General features: G+C 38.7%; 1 protein-coding gene across 2 annotated transcripts in view; it reads right to left on the reverse strand.

Annotated features, from left to right (window-relative positions):
* The window catches only part of TESK2 (testis associated actin remodelling kinase 2), a 114,112-nt gene that overhangs the window by 31,926 nt on the left and 57,058 nt on the right, over positions 1-25,128 (reverse strand). For both annotated transcript variants that reach the window (XM_069479893.1, XM_069479892.1), the window contains one exon: positions 1,570-1,618. In XM_069479893.1, the coding sequence (XP_069335994.1) occupies positions 1,570-1,618 (49 nt within the window). The remainder of the gene's footprint in view (positions 1-1,569; positions 1,619-25,128) is intronic.

The following is a 25,128-nucleotide window of genomic DNA, read 5'->3' on the forward strand; positions in this document are numbered from 1 at the left end:
AGAATTTATAACTTCTAAAAATAGAAATATACAGAAAATGTTTCTTGATCTGGGATGCTGGTTATGGGTGTGTTCATTTGTAAAAGTTTAGTGAACTGTACCTTTCATATGTGTGCTTTTTCTGTTATGTCAGACTTTGGTAAAGTCTTAAAAAAATTTAATGATACTAACGACAGTATAGGACTAAGTATAGAATGAAAAACATTAACAATTCAAAGTTCAAAGGAGGGATTAGTCACTGTTAATAATACAAGTTCTAACAGTTAACATGTATTAAGCAATTTCTATATGCCAGCACTGTGCCAAATAAGTATTTTATATTTCATCCTCACAACATCCCTACAAGGTCAACCTATCAGCAGCATTTGCCACAATTAATTACTCCCTCCTTCAAACTTTCCTTTCTATTCCAGCCCAGCATGCTCTCCTGGTTTTCTTCCTACCTCACTAGCTGCTCCTTCTCAGTCCACCCTTCTCCCCAGACTTAAAACTGAAATAATACTCTAGGGCTCACCTCCTGGTCCTCTTCTTTATCTATACTCCCTGGGTCAGGTACTACCATTATTATTCCCATAATACAGATGAAAACATTGAGGCACAGAGAGATTCAAACCTATACAATCAAGACTTCACAGACCATGCTCTTAACCTCCTCATCATTCTGCCTTCTTTGGCCTTTCATTTAAGTGGCTGGACACAGTTATACACGTTCCATTCTAGTGCCTTCAGTAACTGAGAAAAGAGTGAGGCACATGGGACCCGCTTCATAAGATATTAAGGACTAATGCCAGGCACCAAGCCAGCAGGAAACCAATACTCTTGCAAATTCTATTAAACAACTTTCCTTCCTAAGTTTCTTCACTTTGTACTTTGGTAATTACTGCTCAAGGAGGAATGTGAAAATGTTCTAGAACATAGATTCTCAAAAGTAGATGGTCATGAAATAATCTGGGGAACTTTTAAAAATACAGATGTGCTCTATGCAGACCTATTAAACCTAGAAGATTCCAGGAATCTGTATTTTGAAGGAGTACCCAAACAAATTCTGAAGCTAATAACTTGGTAGCTGAATTTGTTCTAGAGAGAGTTTTCTGGGGCTTCAGTGGATAAGTAATGAATATCACATATTTATTTTCCTAGCAGAGGCTGGAAATGAAATGAGAATGGAGATGTAAACCAATCAGGAAACCAGAGAAACAACTGTGGAATTCTAGATCAGGACATCAAACATTTCCAGGTGGTCTAGGAATCTGTTGCCACAGGAGAGTGTGCAGTCAAGTGATACCACCCCTTGGCTTAGGAGGGAGTCATCCAGGCAGCAAGAACTAATTTTACACTTGAGCACTCATGTTCTCAGAGTACTCACCAAGCATTATGAAAGAATATAAGGATATTAAGAGATATGGCCGTTGTTCCCAGGCAACAGAAGAAATCGCTGTTAACACTACCATTTTCACATAAACATATATGCACATACATTTTGTTTACATATGCAAGCAACACTACGGAACCATAAATTCTGAAACTAAGGCAAAGAAGTCATTTCAACACACTTTTTGGGGGTCTTACCTCTGTAAGTGCATGCAACTGTCCTTGATGAACACACACGCCCATGAACCTAAAAAACAAAACAGATTTTAACAAATGAAATGAACACAAACATAAATGTCATATGGAGAAACTAGTTAACTATGCATTAGAATCAATCCAATACCTGTGAAGCCCCCTGGATTCCCGTACAACCCTGTAGCCTCTTAATCATGACTAAGATGCCAGGTTGATAAATTTCTAAATTTACCACGAAATATCTGGTTGTAGCAAGACCTAGTGGTAAAAAGAAGTGGAGGAAAAGGGAGGGTAGTAAGCTTTAAGAACAGCAGGATATAATGGAAAAAGCACCAAATGGAAATAAATAAATTTGATGCTGGTTTCAGCTATGCCAATACCTGACTACATGCTCACCACCCTCCCCTCTCCCCACAAAAAAAAGAAAAAAGAAAAAAGTCACTAACTCTGTTTGCAACTCTGTTTCCCCATCTATAAAGTAAGCAAGTTGGACTACCCAATCTGAAGGTCTATAATTTACAAACAACAAACTGGGAAAAAAAAAAAAAAAAAAAACCATACATTTGCTGGATGACAAAGGACTAACTTCTTTAACATACAAGGAATACGTCCAAATATATAACTAAAAAGATAACTCAATAGAAAATAAGTAAAGGTATGTACATAGTTTACAGAAAATTAAGTATAAATGGCAAATAAAAAATACCAAATTATGCTCAAAATCACTCATATTTAAAGAAATGCACATTAAAACAAGGAGATACTACTTTTTAAATCTATCAAATGAACAAAAGATTATGATTGATAATGCTCAGTGCTGTCCAGAAGGTGAGGAAACTTACATACACCACTGAGTTCTTGGCACAAATTTTTCAAAGGGAAATTGATTATATCTAGCAGAATTTTTAACTGCTCCAACTATTCCACTTCTAGGAATTTATCTTACAAATATACTCAATACAGGTGAGCAAAAATACCTGTAAAAGGATGCTATGGTCTAAATGATTGTGTCCCTCCACCCCCACATTCATATATTGAAACTAAATCCCCAGTATGATAGTAGTAAAAGGTGGGGTCTTTGGGAGATGATTAGGTCATGAGGGCTCTGTCTTCATGTATGCGATTAAGGCCCTTATAAAAAAGATGCCCAAGGGAGCTTGTTTGCTCCTTCTGCTATGTGAGGACACAACAATGAGGCACCATCAATGAAGCAGACCAGACACTGAATATGTTGGCACCTTGATCTTGGACTTCATATCCTCCAGAACTGTCAGCAATAAATTTCTATTGTTTATAAATTATTCGGTCTAAGGTACTATGCTATCGCAGCCTGAACAAACTAAGACAAAGGACAGCTACTTTAACAGTGTATATGAATCTAAATATCCATTAAAAAAAGACTGCTTAAATATTTACGGTATACTCACAGACTGAAATGCTATATGGCTATTACAAAGAATAAAGTAGATATTTATGCACTGATGTGCGGAGATGTCCAAAATACATAGTTAAATGAAAACATCAAGCTACAAAACAATATAGCATGATTCCATTAGTGTAAAAAAACATGTTTATATATTAATGGAAAATGTCTAGAAGCATTAATAGGTGGTACTGTACAGAGGAGGTAAAAGGTGATTTGTATTTTTTATTTTACATACTTATATTTGAAGTTTTTTTTCAACCAACAGGTTATATTTATATATAAAAATAATTTAAAAATAAAAACCATAAATCAATGATTATGACTGATGACCATAAAGTAGGAGAAGATAAATGTCATAAAGCCAGTAACAATAGGGGTTTGGGTTATTGAGAAGGAAGTCTCGTTAATAATACTAAAGTCTCAACTAAGTTCTATTATAGTTTAGAAGAGCAAAGAAAAGGGAAGAGACTGACTATAGCAGGAGTGCAAGGCACATCAGTGACTGTGTGGGAAAGGACCATAAAGTTCCATGAAGGCAGACACCATGTCATATTCTTCTGTATGTTCACAGCACCTATCAAATATTAATAGTATGAAAACTCAGTAAATGAATGCCAAGTGAAATGGAACCGAGTAAGGAGAGTGCCTAGTTGGCTATAATATCACAGTAGAGTTTTGAGACATGCTGCTTCCACATTTCAACTAATCTGGAACTATCAGTTTCCCCAAGGGGTGGTTTCTGGACTGCTAGTTTTCTATAAGTTCGTCTAGAGACATGATGGGAACTAGAGAAAGGAAAGAACCTGAGGAAAGATCTAGTTAGTACTGAAAACAGGATGCAGGCTCCAAAGATTAGTTGAAACTTACCTCTGGCTTAAAAGAGATGGGAAGTGAAATAGCAGAGTAATTAAAAGGGCTCTGAAATTAGAGGATGTGGGTTCAAATTCCACCTCCACTTCTTTTACTAGCAAGCATTAGTTTCCCCTCTGTGAAAAATGGGGATAATAGTGTCCACAACATAAGGTTGTTAGAAAAATTGAAATAATAAATATAAAATATATAGCACTGTGACTGGTACATAGTAAGAGTTCAAAAGAAGGTAAGCAATTATCATAATTGTAACTCAGAAGTGGACTAGGTAAAAATCAAATTTAGTCAAAAATCAAATTTGCCAGATGGCTGGCAAGAAGCTGGTTTCTATATACTTACTCTCCTCTCCATTCTTCAACTGTTGTCCCTAACCCTACTTCCTGCTTTGTAAAAGTGGAACATTTGACCTCATTCACCTGTCATTTTCTTCACTATGTAACCACCTAATATGGAAGAGAGTGAGCAGGGGGAATGTGGCGCAAGTAAAAGGCTAACAATGCATACAAGCAACACAGAGTGCTGAAGGACTAAATCTGGGATGCTGATGCTGTTTTTAGCCAGCATGGCAGTATCTATGAGATATACACACAGAGCATCTGAGAGTTTCTGTCAATATCAATACTTTTAGTTGGGTAAAAGAGAGTAAGTTGCACTTAAGTAGAGGAAATTTGGACAAGATGAATAAGAAGACAACTGATCTAAGAGAGCACCATTTGTATAGATGTCTTTAAAATAGGTTGCTGAGTACAGTGACGTGAACCTGTAGTCCCAGCTACTTGGGAGGCTGAGGTGGAAGGATTGCTTGAGCCCAGCCTCGGCAACATAGTAAGACCTCATCTAAAAAAGATAAGAAAATAAATAAAATAGGTCACTCTTCTTAAAATGTTATATGAACAATTTCCCAATCACTGGAATTATGAGAGTGAATATGCCATTTATTTATTAAACAGGCCGGGTGCAGTGGCTCACGCCTGTAATCCCACCACTTTGGGAGGCCAAGGTAGGAAGATCAGTTGAGCCCAGGAATTTGAAGTTGTGGTGAGATATGATGGTGCCACTGCAATCTAGCCTGAGTGACCAAGTAAGACCTTGTCTCTTAAAAAAAAAATTATGAAACAATTAGTTATTGAGTGGCTACTATATGCAAGGCATTAAGGACAGGACAGCAAATAAAACAAAGTCCCTGCTCCCTGCTCTTGCAGAACTTTCATTCTACGGTCATTCTGTTGGAAAGCAATTGTAATAAAAAGATGAGTGGGTATTATGCAGAATGTGGTTAAATTGTATTCATAAATTGCTATTTCTAGTCAACCTCTTACAGAAAGAATGCTTTTCTGAGATTAAATGATATCCCTGCCTAGGAATAATTCTATTCCCATTGTCTTACCATAGCAAAAAGTATTAAATTAAAATATGATAAGCTACATTTCCTTCTTCATTAAGGCTTTCCAAACTATGATGGGCACTAGCAGGAGTTGGCTAACTATGCGCCTGTTTTTATAAACTAAGTTTTATTGGAACATAGACATGGTATTGTCTATGGCTGCTTTGGTGTTACGACAGCAGAGTTTAATAGTTGTGACAGAGACTGTATGCTTTCAAAAACTAAAATATTTACTATCTAGCCCTTTATATGAAAAATCTGCTGACTACTTCAGTTTGAATGTCCCCTCCAAAACTCGTGTTGAAACTTAATTCTCAATGTGGCAGTATTAATAGGTGGGGTCTCTAAGATGTGATTGAGTCATGAGGGCTCTGCCCTCATGAATGGATTAACCCATGAATGGGCTCAAGTGATTCTCCCACCTCAGCCTTCTGAGTAGCTGGGACTACAGTAGTGAGCCACCATGCCTGGCTGGTGGCTTTATAAGAAAAAGAAGAGAGACATGAACAAGCACGCTCAGCCCCCTTGCCACGTGATGCCCCGAGCTACCTTGCAACTCTGCAGAGAGTCTCCTCCACCAGCAAGGACCTTACCAGATGCAGCCCCTTGACCTTGTACTTCTTAGCCTCTATAATCATAAGAAATAAAATTACCTTATAAATTACTCAGTTTCGGATATTCTAAGCAACAGAAAACGGACTTAGACACAAACCTAGAGCACAGGAATCTACCCATTTCTACCTAGGAGACATTAAACAAGTTAATCTTTATAAATCTTTTCCTCATCTGCAAAAACAAACAAGAAAATAACACTACCTTGGCCGGGCGCGGTGGCTCACGCCTGTAATCCTAGCACTCTGGGAGGCCGAGGTGGGCGGATCGTTTGAGCTCAGGAGTTCGAGACCAGCCTGAGCAAGAGCGAGACCCCACCTCTACTAAAAATAGAAAGAAATTATATGGACAGCTAAAAATATATATAGAAAAAATTAGCCGGGCATGGTGGCGCATGCCTGTAGTCCCAGCTACTCGGGAGGCTGAGGCGGTAGGATCGCTTGAGCTCAGGAGTTTGAGGTTGCTGTGAGCTAGGCTGACGCCACAGCACTCACTCTAGCCTGGGCAACAGAGTGAGACTCTGTCTCAAAAAAAAAAAAAAAAAAAAAAAAAAAAGAAAATAACACTACCTTAAAACGCTGTTATGAGGATTAAATGTAAAATTTCAAGTTTTCAGCAGTATCTAGTGCATGCTCAAATAAAGATCAGTGGTGTTTATCAATATTAACAATCCTAAATTATGCCATCCATTACATGGCTACCAGTTACCTTTTCAAAATACAAAATATATCATTCCCTTCTTCATAACCCTTCAATGGCTCCTTTCTGCCTATAGAATAATGTCAAAACTCCTTACCACAGCATTTAAAACTCACCATGATCCACCCCAACTAATCTTTGGAACCTCTCATTTTTCCATGAGCCTTATTCTTCACTCATCTCTCCCTCTCCTCTGGCTCTATCATTCTGACCTAAATATATATACATAAATTTCCCCCATCTTAAAAAATCATTCCCTTGCTCCCTCCCTAAAATGTGAATCTAATTCACACTTTTCATTTGTTACCAAACTTTAAGAGTAGGTTTCATTCTCTATGTATATTTCTTTAATTTTTACTCATTCCTAAATTCATTATAATCTGCTTTCTGCTCACGTAACTCTTTTGTAACTTTTTTCATTGTGGAAGATTCAGAGCTTTATTTATCTCTGCATTTCCAGTACTTAGTATATTATCTGGCACACAGTAAACAAACTCTCAGTAAAGATTTTTTGAACAGTATGAATGATTTTTATGACCTGGAAATTTGGTTGAAGTTCCTCCATTGAACTGGAATATTATATTTACTGGAAATCATTCTTCCAAGATTAGCTAAAAATTCACCTTCTCTATAAGAGACCTCCTGGATGCCCTCAGTTAGCATTAATCCCTTCTCTCTCTCTCCCTCCCTCCCACAGTACTGCTAGCACTTTTCACTCTCCTTTGAATAATTGCTAATTAGCATTATGTGAAGTGGTCTGGGTCTGGAGTCGGACTGCTTAGATTTGAATCCTGGCTCTGTCACTTACTGGTGACCTCTCTGTATTTCAGGTTCTCCACATGCAAAATGGGAATATTAACATTACCTAATCATCTGGTCATTGTAAAGATGAAATGAGATAACCTGGATTCCTGGAACATAACATAATAAGCACTAGAAAATGTTAGCTCTTTCTGTAACATTTCTTCTGACTCCTTTCCCAGACTGGAATATAAGTAAGGTTTTCTGTTTGTTTGTTTTTTTAAGAGGTGAGGTCTTGCTCTGTCTCCTAGGTTGGAGTGCAATGGCACGATCATAGCTCACTGTAATCTCAAACTCCTAGTCTCAAGCAATCCTCCCACCTCAGCCTCCTGAGTAGCTAGAACTATAGGTGTGTGCCACCATGCCTAACTAACTTTATATTTTTGTAGAAACAGTCTCACTATATTACCTAGGCTGGTCTCAAACTCCTGGCCTCAAGTGATCCTCCCGCCTCAGCCTCCCAAAGTGTTGGGTTTACAGGAATGAGCCACCACATCCAGCCCTAAGTAAGGTTTTTAAGAGTACAGATATTGTCTCATTTGTTTCTATATACCGTGTCTGACACATATTTTGTATATAAGATGCTAAACAAGCATTTATTGAATAAAGAAGCAATAATCACCAAATTAGCTTCACAATATAAATTCATTTTACAAGAAAGAACATCTAGAGGCAGGTACAAGGCTAGAAAGCCAAGAGGGATTTGATTTGATTTTATTTGATCTGATTCAATCAAATATTTAAAAAGAAGCCAGGCAATAGGATTCTACTAAGAAAACAATGGCTACATTCTAAAATCATGGATCTTCTAGAAGCTGAAAAGACCTGGTTTGGGTATGATACACCCTTGCTTCCCTTGCTCCCAGGCACACCATCTCTACATCCACGTCATCCACATAGGTGTCATACACAGCACATTCAGGCAGGCACTGGCTTCATATGACACTTTTCTGCCTTCTACCCATCCCCTAACTCATATCACTATATCATAGTTGTATCACCCAACTCTACTTCTATGTGTAACTTTTCTGCCTAACCTCTCCCACCTCATTCCTTATATAGAAAACCACCACCACCACATCCAAAATGGTGTCACAGAGCTGGCAAGCTGAGACAAGCAGTAGCTTTATATTGGAAGAAGAGCTTGAGTAGAGTTAGTCAATCCAGTTGCTATAATCAAAATATACTTTAAATGGGACATATTACTCATCCTTGACAGGGAAGTGATATGTGCCTAGGAAAGCATGTAGTATCAATAATAAGTTTCTACCGAGATTTTTATTACTAATTAAGTAGTGGATGAAGTCTAAAATCTTTTTTGGTACAAGACAGGACCCAAAATAAATAACATTCTGAATGATTCTTATCCCTTCCCCTCCAAAATCATGCCAGCTAGAATTACTTAGCTCAAGAAGGGAGTGCTGGCCGGGCGCGGTGGCTCACGCCTGTAATCCTAGCACTCTGGGAGGCCGAGGTGGGCGGATCGTTTGAGCTCAGGAGTTCGAGACCAGCCTGAGCAAGAGCGAGACCCCATCTCTACTAAAAATAGAAAGAAATTATATGGACAGCTAAAAAATATATATATAGAGAAAAAATTAGCCGGGCATGGTGGTGCATGCCTGTAGTCCCAGCTACTCGGGAGGCTGAGACAGTAGGATCGCTTGAGCTCAGGAGTTTGAGGTTGCTGTGAGCTAGGCTGACGCCACGGCACTCACTCTAGCCTGGGCAACAGAGTGAGACTCTGTCTCAAAAAAAAAAAAAAAAAAAAAAAAAGAAGGGAGTGCTTTCTTTAATGTATGTGCTTAAGAGTGAGTGATTACTCAACTTGTTATTTTTAGTTTCATATTATACACACATTCATAGGGAGAAGAAAGAAGGGTTGCTTTTGTATTTCAGACCAGTGCTCCCCAAATTTTAATGTGGAAACTAATCAATGAGAAGTCTTATTAAATTGCAGGCTCCTATTCTGTATGTCAGGGGTGGGGCCTAAGAGTTTGAGCATCTAAACTCCCAGGTGATGCTGATGCTGCTCGATCCAGGGACGATATGCTGAGTAGCAAGACTCTGTCTATACAAAACAGTTTATTACTCCTCTAAAGTTAGTAAAATCAACAGGAAACTCTCAACTCTGATACTATTGGTAAACTGGACTTTGACCAGAGACTTAATTTGCCTAAGTCTTTCCTATAGCATGACTTACTATGCCCCATAACATGTCATTCCCATGTTTTTCTGAACCTTTGCCTTTTCTGAGGCTGTTCCCACTGCCTAGAATGCCCTTCCTCTCATTTCCACATACAGTCATGCTTAATGATGGGAATATGTTCTGAGAAATGTGTCATTAGGTGATTTTGTCGCTGTGCGAACCAGGCAACTACCCACCTAGGTTATATGGTGCATCCTATTGCTCCTAGGCTACAAATCTATACAGCATGTTACTGTACTGAATATGATAGGCAATTATAACACAATGGTAAGTGCTTGTATATCCAAACATAAATAAAGGTACAGTAAAAATACAGTATTACAATCTTATGGGACACCATTGTCATATATACAATCTGTCAATGACTGAAATGTCAGTATGCAGTGCATAATTGTCATTAGATTCTACCCATCCTCAAAACCCAGTTTTGTTTTGTTTTTTATGAAGGGGGTGGGGGTAGTTAATAAAGTTCAGTTTTTTTGGTTTTGTTTTTTTTGAGACAGAGTCTCCCTCTGTCACCCTGGGTAGAGTGCACTGGCGTCATCATAGCTCACTGCAACCTCACTCCTGGGCTCAAGCAATCCTCCTGCCTCAGCCTCCCGAGTAGCTGGCCCTGCAGGCGCACGCCATGACACCTGACTAATTTTTCTATTTTTGGTAAAAACAGGGTCTCTCTCTGGCTCAGGCTGGTCTTGAACTCCTGAGGTCAAGCAATTCTCCTGCCTCAGCCTCCCAAAGTGCTAAGATTACAGGCATGAGCCACCACGCTCAGCCAAAGCCCAGTTTAAACACTTCCTTCCCATGCTTCTGAATTACCAAAGCATACCATCTATACTACTTTCCTATAGCATCATTTCTTATCTTTAACTATGTTTTATCACATGCCTCATATCTTCTCCACTAGACCATGAGCTTTTTAACAGCAAGATCTCATTTATTTGCTTGCCTGGTATATACACTTGCTGGATAAATTTAAAACACACCTCTAACCACTCTAAATTTTCTGAGTGCCTACTATGTGCCAGGCACTGGTAATAATGATAACAATGATAGTAATAGCTAACTCATACTATGCAGGGATTGTTCTAAGTGCTTTACGTTATATTAAGTCATTTAATCCGCACAATAACCCAGTGAAGTAATACTTTTATTATCCAAATCATACCAGTAAAGAAACTGAGGCACAGAGAGATTAAGTAACTTGCCCCAAGTCATGGAGCTAATAAGTGCCAGAGCCAGGAATCCAACCTAGACAGTGGGTTGCAGAGTCTGTGCTCTTAATCACAATGTTGTATTACCTCTCCATACAGTTATAAAAAGGATATAAAGATGAACAAAATACAATCTCTTCCCTTGAGAAGCTATATGCTACTCAAAAAACTTTTGTAGCAGCTCACAGCTTCTGATTAAAGTCCAAATTCCTTAGCATGTTATTCAAAGGTCTGAATTATCTGACTCAAACCTCTCTTGCCTTATCTCCTATTACGTCTACCTGCATTTTCTGTTTGAATTATATAACCTGCCACTCCTAAATATGTTCTGAATTCTTCCACTTCTATATTGTTGCTAGAATTAGGCTATCTGCAATCCATTTCTTAAAGCTCTACCAATTGTTAAAAACTAAACTCAAAAACATCCCCAAATAATAGCAACAACAACAATAGCACCAAACCTTTATATAGCATTTAATGTGCCACGCACAGCCACATATTAAGTCATTTATTAATAATCTCTAATTCAGAGACGTAATTTCAGATATTTCTCTGATCTTTCCAACCAAAATTAACCTTTCTCTTCCTTATACACTCATATCAGTCTGTTTAAACCTCTATTGTGTACATATCAGGCCCTGCTTTCTATATTGAGTTTTATCTACATCTACTCTTCCACTAAACTAGAAGGTTCTTGAGGGCAGAGATCCTGTGTGTCTAAGAGAATGGCTACTTGTTCATCAAATTCCTTCTCTTTTCCTCCTGAAGCAGACTACATTTCCCAGTGTTCATTACAGTTGGTTAAGACCATAACACTAAGTTCTGGCCAGTGGTATATGGGCAGAAGTGACTATGCGATTTCTAGGCCCGTCCCATAAAACCTCAACATTATTCTCCATTCTTCCTTCCTTCATGCCAGCAGATACAGAAGATCCAGTGGAGGAATCGAAGGCCCTGTCCTAAGTGAAAACAAGGTCCTCTTCCACCACCATCTAAGATGCATTGGCCTGGGACATGAATAAGAAACAAGCCTTACAGCCAATGAGATTTTAAGTTGTTTACTACAGTAGTTAACCCACCTGGACTAAATACACCATATAGTTTTACGTTTCTTTATATACTTAAACATTGCCTTATTCATAGTTAGTGCTCAGTAAATACTTACTGAGTTTAATTAAAATTGTTATTTCAAAGCATGACCTTTCCTAAGCCCTACTATTAGCCAGCAGTCTCCAAAATGGGGAATGAGCAAGACTATCCATTGGAGGATGGGAAGAAAATTAGAACTTATTTTTTATATAAAAAAGAGAAATTGAGTTGTATTAATATTTAATTATGGGTTAATAGTAGCACATGGGGATGTGCTCAAAAATTTTTTCCTAACCGGATACTCTGAAAGGCAGACTAATCCCCCCATGCCCAGATGTCCATGCCCTAATCCCCAGAACCTGTGAATATGTTCTGTTATATGGCAAGGGGAATAAATTAAAGTCGCTAGTCAGTTAACTTTAAGAGAAGCTGGGCACGGTGGCTCATGCCTATGATCCTAGCACTTTCAGAGGCCGAGTTGTATTACTTGAGCCCAGGAGTTCGAGACCAGCCTGAGCAAAATAGTAAGACCTCATCTCTACAAAAAATAGGAAAAAAAAATTTAAAAATTAGCCAGGTATGGTGACATGAGCCTGTAATCCCAGCTACTTGGGAGCCTGAGGCAGGAGGATTACTTGAGCCCAGGAGTTCGAGGCTGCAGTGAACTATGATGACATCACCATTGTACCCTAGCCTGGGCAACAGAGCAAGATTCTGTCTCAAAAAAAAAGAGTGGAGGGAGATTATCCTAGATTACAAGGTGGGTCCAATGTAATCACAAGGGCCTCATAGGTGAATAAGAAGCAGAAGAGTCAGTATTAGAGTGATGCAATGTGAGAAAGACTGAGCCTCATTGCTGGTTTTGAAGATGGAAGGGGGCTAATGAGCCAAGGAATGGGAGCAACCACTAGCAGCTAAAAAAAAGTAAGGAAATGGATTCTCCCTAGAGCCTTCCAGAGAGAAATGCAGCCCTGATGACACCTGATTTTAGCCCAGTGAGGCCCATGCCAGATTTCTGACAAACAGAACTGTAAGATAATAAATTTGTGTTGTCTTAAGCCACTAGGTTTGTGGTCATTTGTTATGGCAGCCACAGAAAACTAATTATAAGTCCATAATCAAAAAACAAAAATTATGAGTCGCTATTCTGTGTTACAATGTTCAGAGAGCTATGACAGATTTTAGACTTTGACTCTTTCTAAGCCAGCATAAAGAAAATAACATTAACATGTTCTTTGATGGCATTCACATTCAGTCAGTCAAGTATTTATCGAACTCACAGTTCCATATAAAGCTAAGAGGAAAACATTAAAGGTTAAATGTTGTCCCTCTTCAAAAAGTTAACTAAACAGAGAAGTGAAGAGAGAGATGTGATAGCAGTCTAAAACACATTTTATAAGCCAGGTGCCACAGCAAGACCTTGTAAACTCAGCTACTTGGGAGTCTGAGGCAAGAGCATCACTTGAGCCCAGGAGTTCAAGACCAGCCTAGGCAACACGGGGAGACCGCCCCATCCCAAAAAATAATAATAAAATAAAACATATCTAGCTTTCCTTATTCTGATAAAAAAAAAAAAAAAAATCACTGACACAACCGGGCCAGATGGCTCACACCTGTAATCCTAGCACTCTGGGAGGCCAAAGTGGGAGAATCACTTGAACTCAGGAGTTCAAGATCAGATTGAGCAAGACCAAGACCCCATCTCTACTAAAAATAGATAAAATTCACCGGGCATGGTGGCGCATGCCTGTAGTCCCAGCTACTTGAGAGGCTGAGGCAGGAGGATCACTTGAGCCCAGGAGTTTGAGGTTGCTCTGAGCTAGGCAGATGCCACAGCACTCTAGTCCGAGCAACAGAGTGAGACTCTGTCTCAAAAAAAAACCACACCGACACTGCTGTTAGACATGGACCTCCCCAAAACTGCATAACAGCACCTGGTAGGAAGAGTTCTGTGGCCACTGTGTCAAGGCTGTCAAGACAATTATTATTAATTGCTCACCTACAATATCCCTGGAAATTGAGCTAGGTGCTTTATATGTATTACCTGAGATGAATTTACCTTCATTTTATCATCAAGGAAAATGAGGTTCAGAGCATTTAAGTGACTTGACAAAGGTTAGAGAGAGTACTGGAATCTGGATGTCTGGCTCCAAAGCCTATGTTTTGCCCTGTGACAATGGGTAAGAAGAAAAAAGGCCAATGGTTCCATAACTTAATTTCTGAGTAATAAAAAAGAACTACCTCTCTATGAACCAACAAAAATCTAGCTGGTTTGCTTTATAAGCTTTTCTGCTGCCAATGTTGAGCAATAAAGCAGTGTCCATATCATAGGAGTTCTTCTGACCCATGTGGTCTTTCCAGAAAATTATTTGACTCTAAAGGTTATGGTAATACCAATTAAGAGGCTTGAAATAAACCTATAACACTGTGTTAAAATATGGGCATAATTTTGATACTAATATACTTTTTAAAAGGCCTACATTGGGCCCGGTGTGGTAGCTCACACCTGTAATCCCAGCTACTCAGGAAGCCAAGGAAGGATTGCTTGAGCCTAGGAGTTCAAGGCTGCAGTGAGCTATGATTGCACCACTGTACTCCAGCCTGGGTAATGGAATGAGACCCTGTCTCTAAAAATAAAATTAAAATTAAAAGGCCTACATCTAAAACACTGAAACTCTTCTACGAAAATAACCACTTAAAAAAGAAAATAACTAGGGGGGATGGGGGAGGGAGAGGGGATGGGTGTATACCTACATGATGAGTGCGATGCACACTGTCTGGGGAATGGACATGCTTGAAGCTCTGACCCAGGGGGATGGGGAGGGTATGGGCAATATATATAACCTGAACTTTTGTACCCCCATAATAAGCTGAAATAAAAAAAAAAAATTTAAAAAAAAAGAACAGTTCCACAAAAAAAAAAAGAAAATAACTAGACATGCATATGAAGATTTTCAAAAAATTCTCTTTGTTGCATTACCATTGTGATAATTTTGAAACAACTTTAATGTCCAACTATAATCAAATATCTAAATAAAATTTTGATATATAGTGATATATTTGTTAAAAACACTGAAACTTAGATTGGTTTACTATTCTTTTAAAACAGTAAGTTTTTCCACAAGTTTTGATGTTTTTATCTGATTTCCTCCCATAATTTTGGAAGAAAGGGACCTGTAACATACTCTACCAGACTCCACTAAGTTTTAACAGGTGGCACAAAATGAATTGCTTTGCATTTTATTCACAAATAAAGCAAAGATACCATCACTCTCTTGGACTATAAAAAATTACCAATAACAACAACAACAAAAAAAAAAAAGATGACAAAGAAGAAGAGAAGGCAATGGCTCAGCTCTCAGGTCCCAAAAGAACTATGAATCTAGACCCATAAAAAGGTAGTAATATCTTCGGGTAAGGCCTGCTGCAGTTCAAACATGTTTTAGAGGTATTACATCATGGAAAACAGGTTGTGCTAGGTCCTAGATATGAGAACCCATAAGGAAAACTCAGCAGAACAGACATTAACCACCAGAGCCTCACATCAGGTGACACTAAACAGAGCTAGCTCAGTCTGGCTTTCTCTTTTCTGTCTACAGTTTTTACAGTCCAATTTTAAGATAGCCAAAGGCCAAATAAACATTGTTCAGCAATCAGATCATGTCGATAGCAGTACACATAATAACAAGAGGACCAACCAAGTTCATGGTCTAATTTGACTTTTTTTTTTTTTTTTAGTAAAGCAGTACAAGTATCTAAAAATTTAAAAATTAGATCTGCTTGCTTATAAATATTAAAGTAGTTTAATAAATATAAAAACACTCTAGATTTCTGGGAAGAAAACAAGTGTCCTCTATCTTGAATAACAACTGAAATTAATCTGAGACTAAGAGCCAGGCACAGTGGCTCATGCCTGTAATCCCAGTACTCTGGGAGGCCCAAGAGGGAGGATCGCTTGAGGTCAGGAGTTCGAGACCAGCCTCAGCAAGAGTGAGACCCCCGTCGCTACTAAAAATGGAAAAAAAATTAGCCAGGCATGGCATGGGGTGCATGCCTATGGTCCCAGCTACTGGCGAAGCTGAGGCAGGAAGATGGCTTGAGCCCAGGACTTTGAGGTTGCTGTGAGCTAGGCTTACTCCACGGCACTTTAGCCAGGGCAACAGAGCGAGACCCGTCTCAAAAAATAAATAAATAAAATAACATAAGCTTTTTGTTAAATACTTATAGATTGAATTCATTCTTAGTCTCAGTTTTTTTTGTTTTGTTTTTTGAGATGGAGTTGCCTCTTGCTTCAGCCTCCTGCATAGCTGGGACTACAGGCGCACACCACAACATCCGGCTGATTTTTCTATTTTTAGTATAGACAGGATCTCACTCTTGGTCAGGCTGGTCTCAAACTCCTGAGCTCAAGCAATCCTCCTGAGTTACAAGCAATCCTCCCGCTTCAGCCTCCCAGAGTGCTAGGATTACAGGCGTGAGCCACTATGCCCAGACATTACCAAAAAATTTTAAACCACATTGCTCAAAACTGCCATGCAAGCAGCAAAATGTCAAGTCTCCACACAAAGGCATAACTATTAATATATATACATGCAGCGACTTTAAGTATTGCCAAAATGCTTTTTTTTTTTAATTCAGGAAGTTTAAAAGAGAACTAACATCCATAAACCCAAACCTGAAAAAGCTTATTCTTTCTTCTCAAATTTATCCTTTATTCTAACATTACTTATAAACTCATATCAAAATAGCAAAATGTAAATATAGTACTTCAGTTTATGTGAGCATACTTCCTGAAACGACACTCTCACAATGATTTATTTCTTCTCCCTCTCCCAAAGTGAATGAAATATATAGAGGAAAGAAAACTTCAATCTAACAAGCATGTTTCAAACTATGTACAAGGTTTGTGCTCTCCACAGATAAACAGAAGACTTAAAAATTTTTACTGCCTATCACATATATATTAAGCACAGTGCCAGGCAAGTAGGGGTTATAGAAATAAACATGATGGTCCCTTCTTCAAGGAGTTCACAGACAGCAATGATGGTGATGTACAACATTTGTTCAGTACTTAAGGATGTGTCAGACACTGTTCTAAATACTTACCTCATTTAATCCTTATAAAAACATATGTGATGTTATGTTTTAAAGATCCCTTCGGGGGGGATAAATATATATATGTGATAAGTACATCTCCATTTTACAGATAAGAAAACTAAAGCGATTAAGTGACTTGCCCAAGGGCACACAACTAGCAGAGTTGGGACTGGATTCTTAACTCTCAAACATTAAGCTATGAAGCCTCAAAATATGATGCTTCAGATTATTGTAATAGTAATAACAATAAAAATTATAACAGTTAAGATTTAATGTCTTTGTAGTGTGATAAATTACTTATGTGTATCATCTCACTTAATCCTCCCATCAACCTGGTACATACATAACTCCCTACTTCACAGATGAGAAAACTGAGATTACAGATATTACACAATTTACTTAAGGTTATCTCTCCTCTGAATTCCAGACTTCTTGGTCCAACTACCAACTTGCTATCTCCTGATCCCCCATTCCCCAAACCTGTTCCCCACGAAGTCTTCCCCAGTGCAATTATGGCCATTCAATTCCTCCAGTTGTTCAAGTCAAAACCTAAGTAAGAGTCATCCTTGATGCCTCCCTTCCTGTACCAATATCCCACATCCAATCCATCGGGAAATCCTAGGCCTCTTTCAAAAATATTCAGAATTCAGCTATTCCTCTCCACCTCCACTGCTACCACATGGTCCCACCCACCACTGGTTCTATATGGATTATTGCAATAGCCTCCTAATTTGATTTTCATCAGGTATACACTTATATAGCTTCAAATAGGCATATAATGAAAAATAACAGTCCCCCACCCTGCCCATACCACACTGAATCTACTCCCCAGAGGGAACCACTTTCAACCCTTTTAGCTGTTTCTTCTATTTTCCTCCCTACATCTAGCTAACATACTTACACTGTTATTTCTGACCTTATCTACTGACTTGCCAGTGTAGAGGCTGATGATTCAGGACTCTTAAACTACTTCCCTCCAATACTGTTATAACACAATTTTGTGTAAAATCAATAGGGGGAGGAAATCCAGACTCAAATATTTACATTATTTTCACTCATTATAATTACTACTAGGCCAAGTACTATATTATGATTACATTTTTTATTTTTTGTGTTTTGCCTCTTTTTCATTTGCCTACCACTAACTCATTCCAGAGCCTCCAATAGAATTGTAAAGTTCTTCTGAATATGGATTTCCACCCTGCCAAACACATCAAAAAATCTATAAATTCTTTTCTCATAGCCCCTCCCCAACATCTCTGCTGGACATCGTCGTAATCCTTCTGCACCAATTTGAGCTGCTTATTCTGTAGACTGTTGCATAGCAGTCATCTTGGGACTTCCTGTTATTTTTCTACTCCCCTTCTTTCTAGATCTTATAGCTTCCATTTTATTTTTATTTTGTTATTTTGTTTACCTCCGTGTTTTGATGGGACACATCCTCCAGTACGTTCAGAAGAAAGGGCACATGAGAGGCAAATTTTTTGAGAATTTGCCTGTCTGAAAATGTCTTTCTTCTCTCATGCTTGACTGGTAGTTTGGCTTGAGACAGAATTCTAAGTAGGAAATCATTTTCTCTCAGAAAGCCCTGTTCTATCGCTCTAGATTCCAGAGCTGGTGCTGAGGCCTAATACCATTCTGATTTTCAACCCTTTGTATGGAATCTGGGGTTTTTTTCCTGTAAGTGCTTAGACTCTTCTTTTTATTACCCATATTCTAAAACTGCATAATGACTTGCTCTGAAGTGGGTGTTTCTCTTTCATTGTCCTGGGCACCTAGTGGACCTTTTCTTTTTTTTTTTGAGACAGGGTCTCGCTCTGTCACTCAGGCTGAAATGCATTGGTGTTAAATCACATTTCATGGCAGACTCAAATTCTGGGCTAATTTTAAAATAATTTTTTTTTAGAGACAGAGTTATCTATTACTTACAAGAAATGGGGGTGGTAACTTCCAGACCCAATCACCCCTTAAAAGACTTTCAATAGCCCTCCTATTTTTAGCCCAAGCCTGATACCCACCTTCAGTTCCTGAGCTTTTTAAAGTTTCCGTGATGCAAACTGACTTGCGTCTAATTGGTATCAGCTTCCAGAGATACCTCTATAGGTACTGCATACAATGGTGAACAAGATAAAGTTCTACTTGCATGGAGCTCATCCAATATTGGAGGCTTTAAGCAATAAGTAAAAAAATAAATGAATAAGATATTTGCAGAAGTGATGAGAGATATAAAGATAAAGCAGGGTAAGGGAATCAATAGTGATATGGATGGCTATTTTAGAGAGGCTAGTCAAAAAGATTTCTTTGAGGAGGGGCTATTTCAGAAGCATGTCATATGATTCTGGGATAAAACAATCTAGGAAAAGGCCAAAAGTAAGTACAAAGACCTTGAAGGGAGGGAGGAGGAAGCTTGGTGTGTTTGAGAAACAAGACTACTCAGCATGGTTAATGGTGATCTAGGCCCTTTTGTTACAACAGAGGGGTCTGTTCACAGTTATGTGGAAACAATAAAAAAACAAAAAAAAAATAGAATGGTGATCTATCCAAAATAAGGTCAGAGCAGGTAGGCCAAATCGTTTAAGGCCTGGTAGTTAAAGCACAGAGTTTGGATTTTATTTGAAAGGTGACAAAAAGCCATATTAGGAAACTCAGCAGAGAGATGACATGATCTGATTTACCTTTTAAAAATTCATTCTGGGGTGGGTGAGGTGGCTCAAGGCCTGTAGTCCTAGCACTCTGAGAGGCCGGGGCAGGAGGATCGCTTAAGCTCAGGAGTTTGAGACCAGCCTGAACAAGAGTGAGACCCCATCTCTACCAAAAATAGAAAAAATTAGCCAGGTGTGGTGGCATGCACCTATAGTCCCAGCTACTCAGGGGGCTGAGGCAGAGGATCACTTGGGCCCAGGAGCTTGAGGTTGTAGTGAGCTATGATGATGCCACTGCTGTCTACCCAGGGCAACAGAGTAAGACTCTGTCTCCAAAAAAAGAATAAAAATAAAAATAAATTATAATTCTTGCTATTGTGGGGCAAGGGGGCTATTGTGGGGGAAAAGGGAAAACCAGAAGATCAATTAGGAGAGTTAAGCCAGAGTAGTAAATGTGGAGGGGGTAAGAAGTAGTCAGACTCAGGACATACTTAAAAGATAATGCTAAACTATTTGATGGTTTGAAATAGGGTGTAAGAGAAAGACATTAAAGATGACTTGCAGGTTTTTGGCCTAAGTAATAGATGAATGGTGATTTCATTTACTGAAATGGGAAAGGTCTGGAAAGGAAAAAAATGGAGTGGGGCAGGAAATTAATCAATAGTGGTCCATAATGGGTACTCAGTAAATGGTAGCCATTGTTTATATTAAAAGTCATCTTCCTTCTGGATTGTACTACTTCGCTACCCACAGATAATGACATAAATATTACTAAAGCTTATTCTATATTTTATTTTACAAAATTTTTCTGGTTATATGAAATTAGAACTTAGATTTGAGTCCTAAATCATTGGACCTTCTACATTGGCACAGTGAAGAGAAAAAAAATGTTAAGACACCCTTACCAATATGCTATTATAGTATTACAAAAGATGCTTTGAGAACTCTCTTTAGACTCTTTCACCTAGTCGCCCACTAGGATTACACTGGTAAAATCAGGGAGATCCACATGAATCCATCATTTTTAAATACTGCCCATTTATTCTGGAACATACCCAACACCCACACTGACACATCCCTAAGATAATATATTTTTAAAACCTGATCATTTAAAAATTATTCAACATGAGGTTAAATAACTTGTCCTGGAGAACACAATTAGGAAATGGTGGAGCGGTGTAAGTATATAAGAGAAAGAGTGGACAATAAAGCTGGAAAAACAGATTAAACCTTAACTGTCAGTCTAAAGGATGGATTGATGTATGTATGTATGTATGTATGTCTAAAGGATCTTTGACTCAAATCTGAAATCAATGTGAGCCACGAAAGGTTTTTAAGAAATAAACTATAAAATTAGATGTGTATATTAAAAAGAATGAAAAAGAGAGTGAAGCCATAGGGGAAATAATTCACTTCAGGTAAAAATTAAGAGGGCTGAATTATAGCAGATATATAAGGGAAGGAATAGATATAAGTCTTTATTGATTTAGAATCAAAGCTTAGCTTCTGATTAAAAGTAAGGAACAAAAAGAATAACTAAAGATATCTGTGGGATTTATCAGAATGGATAACTGGAAAAACGGCTCTTATCTTAGTAAATGAGACGGGACAAATACCCTGCCATGTCCTCATAGCATTAGCTGATGTTAGTCTGTTTCCTACATGTTTAATTTGCTTCCTAAGGAGACTATCTGGGAGACAATCTGCCTCTATTTCTCTTGTATTCATCATGTTATTACCTAGCACAGGGATGGACTAAGTAGTTCCAAGTAAATATTTGGTGAATTGAAGGCATATTCTTCATTTTAACACAATGACAACCATATTGTTGCAAATGAATTTTGAAGGGGAGCTAAAACAGTTTTGAATGAAAATTAGTAGATCATAATGTGGCCTAAAAAGAAGTAAGCATGAGAATGTGAATGAGGAGTCTAAAAGAAATATTAAATTTCTCATGGAATGAAGAACAACAAAGAAGTATGAGAACAAACACTAGTATAGGTCCTCAGAAAGGCCATTGGGGAGTGGAAGTGAGCAGGGCATGGAATTGGGTTACAGATCTTGAGCACAAGACTTCTTGGCATAAACAACCTTATTCAGAAAGGGTCCAAACAATCAGTCCCTACACTCAGCAAAGTACTTCACTGTTCCTCTTTTTAACTGATAACTTAGCGCAACTGATGATAAAACAATCAATCTTAACTGTACCCATGTATAAAAAAAATACATACACAGGAAGAAAATTTATACACCTACTGCCCCTATGACTTACCAGGACCACTCTTTTCCTTCCAAATAGAAATCATAGGAGGGAGGGAGACAAAAGGAAAAAGGGAAGTACAGAGTTGGGGTCAAGAAAAAAAGAGAAAACTACAACAAAAGTTCAGCTTACTCACTCCTGCTGGGCACACAATAGCTCTGGCAGCAGAGGACCAAGGCATGCCCAGAGGATTAGATGCCTACCATCTGGCAGATCATGCAGATAGTCTTCCTTCCCAAGTAGACTTTCCAGATCACAAACACAGTAATTTTCAACTTTTCTTTTCTTTTCTTTCCCTTCCCTTTTTTTTTTTTAAGCAGGAGGCTCTTTCTTCAAACTCTTAAACATAAGTTCAATATGAAACAGATAAAAAGTGGAGCTGCCCTGGCTAGATGAAGCTGAGAGGTGAATGGAAACCTCATCAGCTCAGCAACTTTCTTCCCCTGAGGTAGGAAGATCATTCGAGGTCAGGAGATCAAGACCAGCCTGAGCAAGAGCGAGACTCCATCTCTTAAAAAAAAAAAAAATAGAAAAATTAGCCGGGCATGATGGCATGTGCCTGTAATCCCAGCTACTTGGGAAGCTGAGGCAGGAAGATCACTTGAGCCCAGGAGTTTGAAGTTGCAGTGAGCTATGATGATGCCACTGCACTCTAGCCTGGATGACAGAGTGAGACTCTGCCTCAAAAAAAAAAAAAAAAAAAAAAAAAACAACAACAACAAAACAAAACCAAACCTCGCTCCCAGGGCCAGCTCCTGATTTCACATCTGTGAAATGCTCAGGTTCTATGAGATGGATTCTTCTTAATTTAGATTTAATCTCTATTTGGGGGAAAACTCTTTCATATTTCTGCCTCAGCTTCTGCACCTATAAAAGAGAGCATAACGTCCGGCATGGCAGCTCACACCTGTAATCCTAGCACTTTGGGATGCCGAGGCAAGAGGATCGCTTGAGGCCAGGAGTTCATCAGCCTGGGCAGCACAGCAAGACCCTGTCTCTATAAAAAACAGAAAAATTAGCCAGGTGTGGTGGCGCGCACCTGTAGTTCCAGCTACTCAGAGGGCTGAGGCAGGAGGATCACTTAAGCCCAAGAATTTGAGGTTGCAGTGAGCTATAATGATGCCATTGCACTCTAGCCCAGGCAACAGAGCAAGATCTTTTCTCAAAAGAAAAAAAAAAAGAGAGCGTATAGTATTTATAGCTTGAAAACAGACTAAGAGCCATGCTAACAGTAGCCAAAAACTTTACATCATTTAGTGTTAAAAGTAAATTGCTAATACAACTAAGAAGCATTTAGAAAACACAAATTCTAAGAACTTTAAGAATAAAACAGTCATTCTTAGTTTGATATTTAAGGAGTCCTAGGGAAGTATAATAAATGTTTCTAGTGCCTTAGTATTGCCTCTGGGTAACAAAAACAAAGAGGACTTAGCTTGCTCTAGGCCACTGATTAGGATAATTTCCTTGTATTATATTCAAAATATACAATGAAAAGTGAAAACACAAAAACATGAAAGATATAAACTTAGAAGCTTCTTTTAAAAATTAATTCACTTCCAGGCTTTTAAACCTCAGTATATTGCAGACAGATGGCTTATGCAGAACAAAAACAGTTACTATCATAGTACAAACCCACTGTGGTTAACAATAATTATAATTGTCATGTATTATACTTAGAGTGTGACAGTTCCTGTGATAGAAGCTTTATATATATTATCTCATTTGTCCACTTATTATGAAGATCAAGATACAGTTAATACTGTCTGTCTTTCTTTCTTTCTTTCTTTCTTTTTCTTTCTTTCTTTCTTTCTTTCTTTCTTTTTTTGAGACAGGATCTCACTCTGTCTCCCAGACTGGAGTGCAGTGGCATGATCACAGCTCACGGCAACCTCCAACTCCTAGGCTCAAGTGGTCCTCCTGCCTCAGCCTCCCAAGTAGCCAGGACTATAGGTGCATGCAACCATGCTCAGCTAATTTTTTTATTTTTTATAGAGATGGGGTCTTGCTGTGTTGCCCACGCTGGTCTTGAACAGAACTTCTGGCCTCAAGTGATTCTCCTACCTTGGCCTCCCAAAATCCTGAAATTATAGGCATCAGCCTCTGCACACCTGACCTAACGCTACCTTTCATACATTAGAAAACTTAGCTGAAAGCAAAGAATATTACATTTTGTAAGTTGCAGGGAGGAGGATCATTCCTAAACAATGGGAACAAAAGGAGATAAGCTAGGAAAGCCCATCAAGAAGACATAGAATAGGAATGGTAACAATGGTCTCATCACAACACTACATGTTTCTAGCCTGGAACACATGTATGTCTAGTGAAACAAGGGCAAAGATATAGGTGGACTCTAGCCCAACATTGTCCAATACAATGGACATTAGCTTCATGTGGCAATTTAAATTTAAACCAAATCAAATAAAAAAATTTGTTTGCACTGGCTAATTTCAGTGCTCATTAGCCACATGTGGCTACTGGACAGCACAAATACAGAACATTTCCACTACTGCAGAGAGTTCTATTGGACAGCATTGCTTTAGCAAAAAACTCTTAAATGTATTAAAAATAGCAGTAGGTACTCAACAAATATTTGGTGACTGAATGAATGAATAAAAGACAGACAAGCTGTGCACGGTAGCTCATGCCTGTAATTCCAGCTACTTGGAAGGCTGAGGCGGGAAGATGGCTGGAGCCCAGGAGTTTGAGGCTATGAGTTTATGATCGTGGCTCTGCACTCCAGTCTGGGTGACAGAACAAGACCTCATGTCTTTTTTTTTTTTTTTTTTTTGAGACAGAGTCTCACTCTGTTGCCCAGGCTAGAGTGAGTGCCGTGGCGTCAGCCTAGCTCACAGCAACCTCAAACTCCTGAGCTCAAGCGATCCTCCTGTCTCAGCCTCCCGAGTAGCTGGGACTACAGGCATGTGCCACCATGCCCGGCTAATTTTTTCTATATATATTTTTAGCTGTCCATATAATTTCTTTCTATTTTTAGTAGAGGTGGGGTCTCGCTCTTGCTCAGGCTGGTCTCGAACTCCTGAGCTCAAACGATCCGCCCACCTCGGCCTCCCAGAGTGCTAGGATTACAGGCGTGAGCCACCGCGCCCGGCCTAGACCTCATGTCTTAAAAAAAAAAAAAAAAAGGACAAAGAAAAAAAAAAAAAAAGACAGAGAGGCTGCTACAGGCCAGAGGAAAATGACACGTAACATTTACTGAGCTCCTACAACAAGCCAGGTACTATTCTAAGTGCTTTACATGTACTAATTT

Source organism: Eulemur rufifrons, chromosome 8, assembly GCF_041146395.1.
Source record: "Eulemur rufifrons isolate Redbay chromosome 8, OSU_ERuf_1, whole genome shotgun sequence".
Lineage (NCBI taxonomy): Eukaryota > Metazoa > Chordata > Mammalia > Primates > Lemuridae > Eulemur > Eulemur rufifrons.